Genomic DNA, 11,756 nt, shown 5'->3' on the forward strand with positions numbered 1-11,756 from the left:
ATAACTACACTAGGGTATAACCCTTGACCCGAAAGTGTAGAATGACATAATTTTACATGAAACATACATAAATAATTGCTGGTTGGACACGAATACACTGATATATTTTACTCACATTAAGCATGTTGATTGTCGCATGTTGTTTTTAAATCTACGGGTCGCGACAGTTCCACCTTAAAAATGTCGTTGAGTCTCCGTAACCACTACAGAGGAATGTCTCTCTCTCTCTCTCTCTCTCTCTCTCTCTCTCTCTCTCTCTCTCTCTCTCTCTCTCTGTCTGTCTCTCTCTCTCTCTCTCTCTCTCTATTTCATAAAGCTGTGGCGTGTATGTGCATGTGTGTGTGACTACTAATAACTTTAGTGTTGTTTAGGGAAATGAAAAAAGTCACCGTCCGTCTCACTGGCTGCTCTACGTCGATTGGCACTTTAAGGACTTGTCTCGACTCCACCAATCAGGGACTTTTAGACTCGGTGAGACATTTTATTTTGTTTTTCACATTTGGTTGTTTGTGTTCACGACTTGTCGTGCAGAATATAAAGAGGCTTTTGATGGCACCATAGTTTTAGTTCTCACGATGTGTTCGTTTTTCACATCCAGTCACATTTCTCATGAAGTCAGTGTTAAAGGTCATTGCAGCTCCTGTCATCAGTAACAGGAATGACAGGTGACCTCACTGAGCCTTACTACGGGCAAAGACTTCAATCTCAACAAATTGTTTCCACGAATAGCAGAGCAGCATGCTTTCACCTGAAATAATTTGTTTAAACTGCACTGAAAGGACAAATCCCAGCTGTCATTGATTGATTTTTACAACAATAAGTAGGCCTCGTCATTAGATGAATAAGCCATTCAGGTTTCTCTTGATCCTTGAAAAATGTTGAGCAATTGACTGGCAGATTATTCAAAGCGTCTTATGTTGCAGAAATGGGCCTAACTTTGTGCAATGACTGTTTTCAAACATAGTTCATAAACCTGCAGGTCCCTTAGATTTAACATACAATATAGACCTAGGCTGAGTCATGGTTCGATGGGTTCAAACTGTGCTGCAGACTACTGTAACATGTTCTTGTTGTCTGTATTGTATTACAACTCCGTCAATGAAATACAGCCATTCAATTAAAGTGTTTACTGTTTCTTACCATTCATGTTCATAGGGAAGAGTTATTGTTTTACCTGGATTTTTTTCCCATTAAATCTGAAGCTGTTGTTTGAGCTCCTGAGTTTTATTCTGCTCTCATGAACCCACATATTAAAAAACACATCCAAGTTATCTGTCATAAGGGACATCATAGGCTTTATTGTATGTTTCTCTTGTGTTGCAACCATTTCTTTTTTTTCTTATAAAAGTTATCCTTGTAATTAATTAATTCAGTTGCTCCTCTTTTTTTTCTGTCTGTGTAGGTGTGAATTATGACGTCAGAGGGGGTTTATGCAGACACCACACAGGACCCTCTGTTCATTCAAGAGAATGAGGAGACGTACAGAAACCCCACTGAAGTCAAGATGAGTCAGATTGTGCTGCCATGTCACGCAAACCACTGTGGAGAGCTGAGTGTGGGGCAACTGCTGAAGTGGATGGACTCTACCGCCTGCTTATCTGGTAGGAGAGAGTCAAAGAAACGTCTCACTCCAATACATTACAACTGTTGTGTTGATACTCGCCAGAAGGCAATACTATACAACAATGTCCACTAAAAGCTCATAGCAGAAAGTAGTGGACATGCAGTAAAACTTCTATTCAGACCATTACAAAACTAAAACTGTGATGTGCACAATGCTCTTTGTTTTGTGATGGACATTGCACCAAGAGTCTAATACCTACTATACTACCATGTGTGAGTATAGAAACACTATGTACACACCCTAATAAAGTGTTCTGAACTTGTTTGACACTCCACCGTGAATATCTTATCGACTTCACAGCTTTTTAATCATCCACGGATGGCATTATAGCTAGTATCTGCAAGGATTTTTTAATATTTAATCGTATATGTCCGTTTCCATATACGTCACATTAAAAGGCCTTTTTTAGGACATTAATTAAGGAAAGAATAACCTTGCAAAAATGGTCTGAGTTTACAAGTCCAAAACCGCCATGTGCCAAGAAGTCCTGCACATTTACATATCTGCATCAATCAAATCAGAGAATATTTAAGAGATAGATCGTGCAGCATTGTGTTTTATGACCCCTGATGGTTTGCACATTTATAATCTCCTGGAAGCACAACATGTAGACATTAATGTATTCTGATGCTGTGTAGACAGATTTTTGATTCAGCTGGATGACTGTGTATAATGTAATGGATTATTTCAGTGCACCGCTACAGATGAACATATTCACAGCTCATAATGTCTCACATTGCATGATGCTTTGTGACTGTCTGCTGCACTACTTCACTATGCGTGTCTCCTCTCTTCTCCCAGCTGAGAGACATGCCGGTTGTTCCTGTATCACTGCGTCTGTGGATGACATCCATTTTGAACACACCATAGGGTAAGGCATTAACCATGATGTTGCTCTATCCTCCAACTGACAGGCACAGTCAGGTCATGATGTTGCTTTGACTTTGAGGGTGGGATAGGTCATATTCAGCTCATATTCAATAAACATCCTTTTTGTTCTGCTTTCTGTTCTCAACAACTTGTGATAGTGCAAAAAAAAATAATCCTGATGATCAAAACCTGTGAACGCATTAAGATATATGAATGTATAAAGGATTCTTGTAGTCTTACTCTTCAAGCTATCTAGCTCACATTTTTTTTACCTGTTAAAAAAACAGAGACATGTGGAGATTGGAGAAGAGACACGTTTTGAGCCTGGTGTTTACCTTAATGGATCTTGTGTGTCGTCGTAGAGAGGTTCAGATTGTGTTGACAATGTAATCAAGGCTTCATATTGATAGTAAAGAGAAGTGTCTGTGTGTGTCCACTTTAGAGTGGGGAAGGTGGTCAATATCATAGCAAAGGTCAACAGAGCTTTCACATCCAGTATGGAGGTTAGTGGACTTTATTTCTATGTCAGCAGAGTGACCCAACATTGTATTTAAGAAGAATCAAATAACAGTCTGCGATTGTGTTTATTTTTTAGGTGGGAATATTGGTGACTTGTGAGGACCTTTACACTGCCAGGCTGTGGAAGGTTTGTCATGCCTTTGCTACCTTTGTCGCAAGAAGAACTGAAGCAGGGAAGGTAAGGGATTTGGAACGCAAAATAGTGACCCGACGACTTCTCTAAAGCTGATTTAACATCCTCTGTGTTTGTGTTTATGCGGTGTTCATGCAGGTACAGCTGAAACAGGTGACTCCTCACACACAAATGGAGCAGATGGAGTACAGCCTGGCAGCAGAGCGGAGGAGGATGAGGCTCATCCATGCTGAGATCATTACAGACCTGCTGAGCAGCAGCACCGCTCAGCTGGGTACAGACGTGGGACACCATGCTTTATAACGCCACACTTTACCAAGCTTCTACATCACTAAAGCTCTTTTTGTTTCTTGCTCTCAACAGGAGAATGCCAGGAGTTTCAGGAAGCTGTACCAGCCGAGCGGACACGGGTGGAAAGTGTGGAGCTGGTGCTCCCTCCGCATGCCAACCACCAAGTCAGCACCTTTGGGGGCCAGATCATGGCCTGGATGGAGAATGTGGCAACAATTGCAGCAAGGTATATTCTCAGTTGTTCATATTTTCTTTCCCTTTATTTTGCATATTTTGAGAATGGGGAAACAAGAGGGAAGAAGTAGCCTGGCATCAAAATATTTCTTGTCCAGGAAGGTCAAGTTGTGGATTTGTGGGCAGGTACGTGCTGCTGTATTTATTGGCCAAGCCTCCAAAAACCATCAGCGAATCCAGAAACTGCACCAGGTAAAAAAAAATAGTGCCACAAAAAAACAGTTATAGTCTATTTACACTTCAGTATCTGTATAGATGAAACAAACAAGATAACAAGAGACTGGTAGATAATAATTCTTACCTTTGAACAGAGCTAAGTGTTAGCTCATGCTAGCTGTTTTCTCTCCGTTTTCAGACGACATGCCAAGTTAAGGTAGCTGACACTGACTTTACTTTCATGTTTAATTTAAAAGTGTCATTCTTATTCCTGTTACTATAGGCAGGATAACAAATAATAATAATTCATACTATATTGATCCCGCTAGGAGAAATTTGGTTTTACACTCTGTTTAATGAAAACACACACATACTGTAGGTGAAACACACACACGTATGCACAAACAGGATCCTATGGACATGTATTAATGGAGAGGTCTCAGAGTGAGGGGGCTACCCACAGCAAGCGCTCCAGAGCAGTTTTGGGGTTCGGTGCCTTGCTCAAGGGCACCTCGGCAGTGCTCAGGAAGTGGACTGGAACCTCTTCAGCTACCAGGCCAATTTCTAGATTTGGTCCGTTCCAGGACTTGAATCGTGGACCCTCCAGCTCCCAACCCAAGTCCCTAGAGACTGAGCTACTTCTTCCTGAAATCAGCTGTGTTCTTGTTTTTTTGTATCTGCGTGCTTGTCCTAAATCTTTGTGTGTTCAATATGAGATTTAAAACACTGTAGACTCACTACAAACAACTTTTTTCCCTATCTTTAGTCGCCTGTGTAATGCTCATCCAACACTGAGGTCCATAGACATGTTCCATTTTCGTGGTCCATCTCATATTGGTGACCGATTGGTGCTTAAGGCCATCGTTAACAATGCCTTCAAACACAGGTGAGTCTACTCATAATGACTAAATAACTCTTATCTCTTCTCATGATTGTGTCAATGTATAACTTCAACAGATATCTACAGCCAAGGCGTGCATATTCTGTACGTTTGTGTGTATGCATATGTTTTGGTGAGCCCACATTCTGACACACATGGTGTGCTCCAGCATGGAGGTGGGAGTGTGTGCTGAGGCCTACCAGGGTGGGGAACCTCTACGCCATATAAATAGTGCTTTCATGACCTTTGAGGTGCTGGACAGTGACAGGAAGCCAAGTACTCTGCCGCGGATACGACCTGAGCCTGTGGTGAGTTTTCTGAGTGTCCTTTAGAGTCTGTAGTTTACTGTGAACTTTACAAAGCAAGGACCTTTTTTTTGAAGATAATGGTATCGTTGTTTTTGTTTTTTTAACAGGATGGAAAAAGACGTTATCAAGAAGCTATTGCAAGAAAGAAGATTCGGCTTGATAGGTATCGCTCATTAAAACCAGCAGGTTGTGCAGCTAAAATACAAACGATAGGGCTCCCATCCATGATATATTTCAGATTTTAATTTTAATTTTTTTGCAAATCCATAGGTACAAAAACTATCTATCTATGTATCTACTTCCTAGAAATTCTTTTTGTAAATGCAGAAAGTTTTTTTTAACCGAAAAGCATACTGATTGAAACTGTATTACAAATGTTTGGAACATTATTTAGTGTTACATTGGAAGTGGTTAGAATATGAATCTAACTCATCAAAAATATAATTTTCTTTTTTCTGAATAAATAGAATTCAATATATGATATAGAAATCTGTACATAGTTGATGAAAAAACAAAAATGTAGCAAGTGTTTCCGTTAACTGGAATGAAAATAAAAATGAGGCATTACCAAAATACACTAACTTACTAAAACTGTATCGTGTTTTTACAAAACTAGCAGAGATAAAATCAAATAAAGAGAACATGTCATTATTTCACACAAGCACGCTGAGTGACTCACAGTCTTACACATATAATGTCTTATAGGATATTTTCAAAATTCTCTAAATTTTCTTTGAGCCTTTTATGGTACAGACAGACAACTGAACGCATCACTACACTTTAAAAATGTAACTCAAAGTAAGCATTTCACAACATAAAACAAAATGAAAATAAAGACTAATGAAAAAAGATTATAACCTTGATAAGAATTAAGTTGCTCTTATTTGGCATTTCAAAAAGTGAAAATTATAAAAAAAATTAAATGACTGATTGTAATTAAATTTACAGAAGAGAAAACACTATTAATCCTGCGATATCATTTTAGTCTGTTGTGAGTGTAACTTTTGCAGGATTCCCTTGAAAAGGAGCTTTTTAACCTCAATGGGCCTTTTCTTGGATAAATAAAGGTTACATAAAAAAAAACATAGGCTGAAATACACACACACATTCACAAACATGATCCTATGTCATTAATGGAGAGATGTCAGCTGGTGGTTCAGTGCTTTGCTCAAGGGCACCTTGGCAGTGCTCAGGAAGTGGACTGGCACCTTTCCAGCTACCAGACCAATTTCTACCCCATTACTTTATTGTGTCTTCTCAAAATGACACATGTACTGTATATGTCAAATTGAATTCTAGCTACCTGTTATTTATTTATTGATTTGTAAATGTATTTCATTTATCAACATCGCAATGCAATCAAATACGAACATGACTTTTCTCATCTTGAATGAAAAGGAGCAGAAAGAAGAGTAATCGCATATAATGTGCCCCTCTTTCCCAAGACATTGATTAACAAAACACATCATTCAAAATTGTTGAATATTAACAAGTTTGAATAGAAGTTAAAGCAGAAAATGCTCTTGTGGTAAAAAAAAGAAAAGGTTTGTGCAATGACAGTGTGACCATGAAAAGATTTATTGACGGTATCCATAACTAAAACTGTGACTACTTAGAAATGAATGACAGAAATACTTATTTAGAATAGTTTCTATTTCAAAAGGTAAAATGGAGATGTTGTCTGGGATCTGGGTAATAAATCAGAAGGCACATTTTAATTCTAAACTCTTTTTATCGTGACTAATTTCATGTTTAAAGTACCTGCAAATACTACATCTTCAAAATACTATATTGATACAACCTAACACCACCATAGAATACAGTTGGAATAAACATTACAAAAACAACAAAATACTAAATGGTATGTGATGCAGTATACAACACATTTTCTTAAGTTTTGCTGAGCAGTTCCTTCATTGCTCTGTTTGTCCAGAATCCATTGTTTACAATCCTGATCCACATGACTTGGCAGTGCAGCACATCACAGCTGAGCAGACTTTGGTGCTCATTCTGTCACACATAATAAGTTCATTGTTCCACTGTAAAATACAGGCCTCAAGTCTAATTTTTATTTCACGGTCTGATTGCAGAACAGGCTTTTTTTCTGCATACTGGTCAGGTTTTAAAGATCTTTTTTTTTTGTATCTGAATGCCAATCATTGTCTTCTTCATGTTTACAGAAAATACATCATCTCCTGCAAGCAAACTGAAGTGCCTCTGTCTGTACCCTGGGATCCAAGTAACCAGGTTTGCTCTTTTTTTTTCTGGCCAACAGAAGGCATCAATGTTTTTGTAGGCTTATAAGATATTGCCACTGTGTTCAAGAGTTCAGGAGAGCCCTTTGTTTTCAGATGTACCTGAGCTACAATAATGTATCTGCACTGAAACTAATGGATACCAGGAACAACTGGGTTTTAACTTCTGAGAAAAACAAGGTCAGTGTTGTTTGTAATATCTTTCAGGATATAACTTGTTAACGTGTCACAGCTGTTGTGATTCAGCCCTGCATTCTGATCAGTATTATTTTGGACATGCTGCACGGTCACTGTGGCTGACCTGGAAACAGGCCCATTTTGCTTTGATTAAATTGTGGAATATTGCAAGGGAGAAGCAGGAAAAAAAAAAAGTTTAGACATACCTCTGCCTTACTACTGTCCATAGAGCATTTTTATATAGCTACTATTCAATAGTCAGACTGAAGACTCTTTTTTTATGAGGATGCATTTCAATACCTTTATGAGTTCCTGTTCACACATGTGTCCCACCCACTCTTTGTGAATCTTTTGCATGTTTTAGGTCAGATTGTACACACTGGAGGAGAACCACATGCTGTGTTTTAAGGTGGAGATGCACGTCGGCGTACCAGCAGAGCAGACTTTCCTCCTACTGTCGGACCTGAGGAGGAGAAAAGAGTGGGATCGGCATTATGAGTCAGTAGCTTGTACATTTTGGGCTAAATAATAAAGCATTCGTAGTTATTTATTAAAGAAATGTTAGACACCATGATATTCCTGCTTTATTTATATAGCATGTCGGCATATGTGAAATGCTCAAAATCTGATGCTAGAGCAGTCATGTTGGCTGGTGATGACAATTCAGTGAACTGAAACAGACATGATAGAGATGAGGTGAAGTTGGTAACATTTTCATATCTCTCTGCTAACACATGCACTTTCCTTTGTGGCTGCGACAGGGAGTGTGAGGTGATCAACCATGCAGATGAAGAGGACACACTTTATCGCGTTGCTACACCATCCATAAGTAAAGGGGGCAAAGGCCAGGACTTTATCTTGCTGGCATCTAGGAGGAAACCATGTGATTTCAGGTGTTGTAACATACTGCATGATATACATGAGCGCTGAACTTTACATTTCGTGTTTTGTTTGTCTCTTCCCTTCTTTTCCCCTATCATATATTTCTGGATTTCCTCTTCGTATCTTGTATGTTTATGCAACCATTGGTTAAGTTATTGCGTTACTGCCTTCTGCTTTTATGATGCTATGCTCTTTTGTCCCTCTCAGGGACCCATATCTTATTGCTCTGCGGTCTGTCACTTTGCCCACTCACCCTCCCACTGAGGACTACACCAGGGGGGAGGTGCTCTGTGCTGGCTTCACAATCTGGGAAGAGTCCAGTACTGTCACCAAGGTTGGCCAAATGTTTAACAAACACCTGCTAAAAGCACATTTCTGCACCCTTACGATTAACAACTGCAAAACGAAGTCATAACAAGTCGATTTATTTCCTGCACCACATGACCTGATGTTTTCACTTTATTCAGATCACGTACTACAACAAGGCCACGCCAGGCGTCCTCCCCTACATCTCCACAGACATTGTCGGTCTCTCCTCCAGCTTCTACAGCGCCTTCTCTGCCTGCAGCCACTTCCTAGAGGACAACAGGGACCGCCTGGTGGTTGCTCCATCCTCTGCACTGTTACATGACTGTGCTGCTAAGCTCTCTTTAAACGAGGAGCAGAAGCATCAGTAGGAGGGATTCACTTCTCCTCTGTAGTGGAGTTACTGTGCTTTTTGAATATGCCATGGTTGAATGTGTGCCACTGCAATGTATTTGTATTCTTTTTTTTTTTTTTTAAGTCTGTCAATCTCAGCCCTCCCTGTACGTTTTCTTTTCCCACAAATAAGAGATTTTTTTGAGACAGGCTATAGAAATACACTGTGAAGGGTTTTTTAAAAAAAAAATCATATTTTTAGTGAGATTAATAGGTACAAAGTAAGAGCGCACAATACTTTCTTCAATTTTAAACCTCTGATTGTTATAAGAGCAAAAAAGTTGTGCAAAATGTTCTTTATTATACTCATCTACAAATCACTGAATCATACTTTGGTACATAGACGTAAGTATTAAACATGATTTTAATTGTGTTCAGTTGACACAGCCATGTTTGTATTGTCTTTACATAAACTAACAAGATGATATTATTAGTTTATGCTGAGGTATTTGAATCTGCCTCTTTTGATAAGTTTAGTGTATTTTCTACCTCTTGACTAAGGTTTATATTAAATTAAATTCTAAGTTAACTTAAATGTATATTTACAATGTTGTATTTTGAGATAAGAATGCACTGACTGTTGGAAGTAAACATTAAATGGCCAAGTATTGCACATGATAAGGTGTTTTTCTTGATTGAACTGAAACAATAAACACAATCGATTAGCAGATTAAGCTAATTTCAGCTGTTATGTTGGTGTTCAGCTCCCTCACAGTGCATTTCTCTCATTCCTAACTATGTTTTTTATGACTGAGAACTGGAGCTTGGAGCTGCATAAAACTGTAACTTGTGATTGTAAGTGTTGTGACGTGCAACAGCTAGCAGAGGGGCACAATGGAGTGAAACAGTGAGCCTCTGACTGAGGGTGTAACAGAGGTGGTAGCTTTGCTTTGCTTTCCAGGTAATGTACTTGTTCCAGGATTATCCTGTTATGCTAATGCTGCTTCCTGGACTGGACAGGACAGCAAAAGGCATCTGTAACCAAAAATGAAATGCTGTCAGACACAAAGCAGTCAGTAATCCAGTGAAATAAATCCAAAGTATCCCTGGATGAGTGGATCATGTGTCTTGGCTTGCAGTTTCCTGCACACTGCCAGTTTACACTGCTCTGCCTCTGTGTGCCACTGAACAGCGTCTGATGTGTACTATTTTTGTTTATGGACTCAGTCTGTGAGGCAAGTTGCCCGTTCCTAAACCATCCTCCTCATCCTCTGATTCAGAAAGGCTGCATGCTTCTCCCCCGCACTCAGCACCTGCCATGACGTCTCCCTGGCTCTTGACACTGTAGAGCTGCCTCTTCTTTTCGCCACCTTCTTTTGCTCTTCAGCTGCTACCTGTTGACTGTTTGGATGCTGGTCATTTTGAATTAGTCTACTAAGAGCTGGAGCAAAAACTCAACTCACACATTTTGGATAATTATGATGAAATAATGTGAGTCAGAATCAGCTTTATTGGCCAGGTATTATTTTATTTTGTGTGTGTGTGTGTGTGTGTGTGTGTGTGTGTGTGTGTGTGTGTGTGTAATGTTTATTCTATTATAGACAGAAAAGGAAAGAAAAGGAGGCTACAGTACATGTTTAAAGATTTTGACTATCTGTTTTTTAGCAAGATCATTTCAGGGTTAACCCCAGGTTAAGGGGTAAGGTTCAGTCCTATAAGGGTTGTTACCTGGGTATATCGCCATGGTAACTTACACTGCACACCTAACCTGGTCAGGAGCAGGTTGTGTTGGAGATAAGAGATCAACCTGTGAAAATCTCCGCATACTGACCAATCAGATCTTTTGTTCATGGCGCTCCCAGCTCTTCCTGTGTCCTAACCATAGAGTGTAAATATAAATGTTGACTTTATAGTATCAAACGTGTGGGAGGATCACAGTGCATGAATGTAGAATACATTGATCCCTGAGTTCAAAACGACAAAACGACAGTTGACATACCACCAACTGAACATATTATGAGAAGTGGCTGAATGGCAGTAACAAACTAACAATGAGATAACAGGACACTTGATGATGTTGTATATTTGAGAGAGTCTTTAAGAAACAACTGCAAACAGGATCAGGCTTTACCGAACCAATCCATACCAAACTGTACTGATCTTACCGATCTTACTGAACCGCTTGATGGAAACAGGACTTCATACACCCCCAAGCTTCCTTTTATATAGGAGCTGGAACCTACCAAATGAGGTTGGAAATTGATTTACTCTCAGGTAAGTATTAGCTGTACAACAAACAACACACACTATCTTCAAGAAGACATAAAGCATAGGCTATAGAATTACGCTTCATTTAAGTAAATACTTAAACAGCCTTTTAAACAACATTTTTGAAACCTAAACACCCCTCCACTTCTACCAAACATAGCACCTTCGACCTGACACATCCTCAGTTCCTGGTTGAACTCTATGAGTGAGATATAAGAATGCAGGCAAGGCTGTGCGGGCAAGGATATACAGTATTTACAGCAGCTTCTTTTGCTTCTTTCTTGCAGCGCAGTTGATGCTTATGCAGATGTTTTGCCTTTTTACAGCACAGTTTGTTTGTTTGCGTTTGTGCATTTGTTTGGGAGTTTGCATTGGCTTTTGAATGTGCAGCATTTCTAAACTCTCAATATGCTGCGCGTTTTTCTAAATGTTTGTGTTGTTTTCATCAGTTGCCGAGCGTTTGGCCTCGACCGGCCACCGTATATTTTACTTCAACACCACTCAGAGAAAAGCAACTAAT

The 11,756-nt window shown here is 39.4% G+C and overlaps 1 protein-coding gene across 2 annotated transcripts; it reads left to right on the forward strand.

The window, feature by feature from the left end:
* Window positions 1-212: 212 nt before the first annotated feature.
* Window positions 213-9,702, forward strand: acot11b (acyl-CoA thioesterase 11b). 2 transcript variants are annotated; one of them, XM_079349554.1, is made up of 17 exons: window positions 213-471; window positions 1,403-1,601; window positions 2,426-2,495; window positions 2,937-2,997; window positions 3,090-3,191; window positions 3,285-3,428; window positions 3,510-3,663; window positions 3,770-3,863; window positions 4,594-4,713; window positions 4,877-5,015; window positions 5,123-5,178; window positions 7,196-7,262; window positions 7,367-7,450; window positions 7,812-7,945; window positions 8,209-8,340; window positions 8,537-8,663; window positions 8,797-9,702. In XM_079349554.1, exons 2-17 carry the CDS (start codon window positions 1,412-1,414, stop codon window positions 9,004-9,006), a joined length of 1,884 nt encoding a protein of 627 aa, XP_079205680.1. In that variant the 5' UTR covers window positions 213-471; window positions 1,403-1,411; the 3' UTR covers window positions 9,007-9,702. The 2 variants fall into 2 exon arrangements, with proteins under 2 accessions (XP_079205680.1, XP_079205681.1); XM_079349555.1 differs by lacking the exon at window positions 3,770-3,863 and having other exon boundaries at window positions 219-471; window positions 3,285-3,420.
* The last annotated feature ends 2,054 nt before the right edge of the window (window positions 9,703-11,756 follow it).

The sequence above is a fragment of the Symphodus melops genome (assembly GCF_947650265.1).
Source record: "Symphodus melops genome assembly, chromosome: 8".
Lineage (NCBI taxonomy): Eukaryota > Metazoa > Chordata > Actinopteri > Labriformes > Labridae > Symphodus > Symphodus melops.

Excerpts from the sequence above, each read along its gene's own strand:
- acot11b (XM_079349554.1), top strand. The coding sequence starts at position 1,412 with ATGACGTCAGAGGGGGTTTATGCAGACACCACACAGGACCCTCTGTTC. Across the intron at positions 3,192-3,284 it reads GAAGAACTGAAGCAGGGAAG|GTACAGCTGAAACAGGTGAC; the intron begins GTAAGGGATTTG and ends GTGTTCATGCAG. Across the intron at positions 7,451-7,811 it reads TAACTTCTGAGAAAAACAAG|GTCAGATTGTACACACTGGA; the intron begins GTCAGTGTTGTT and ends TGCATGTTTTAG.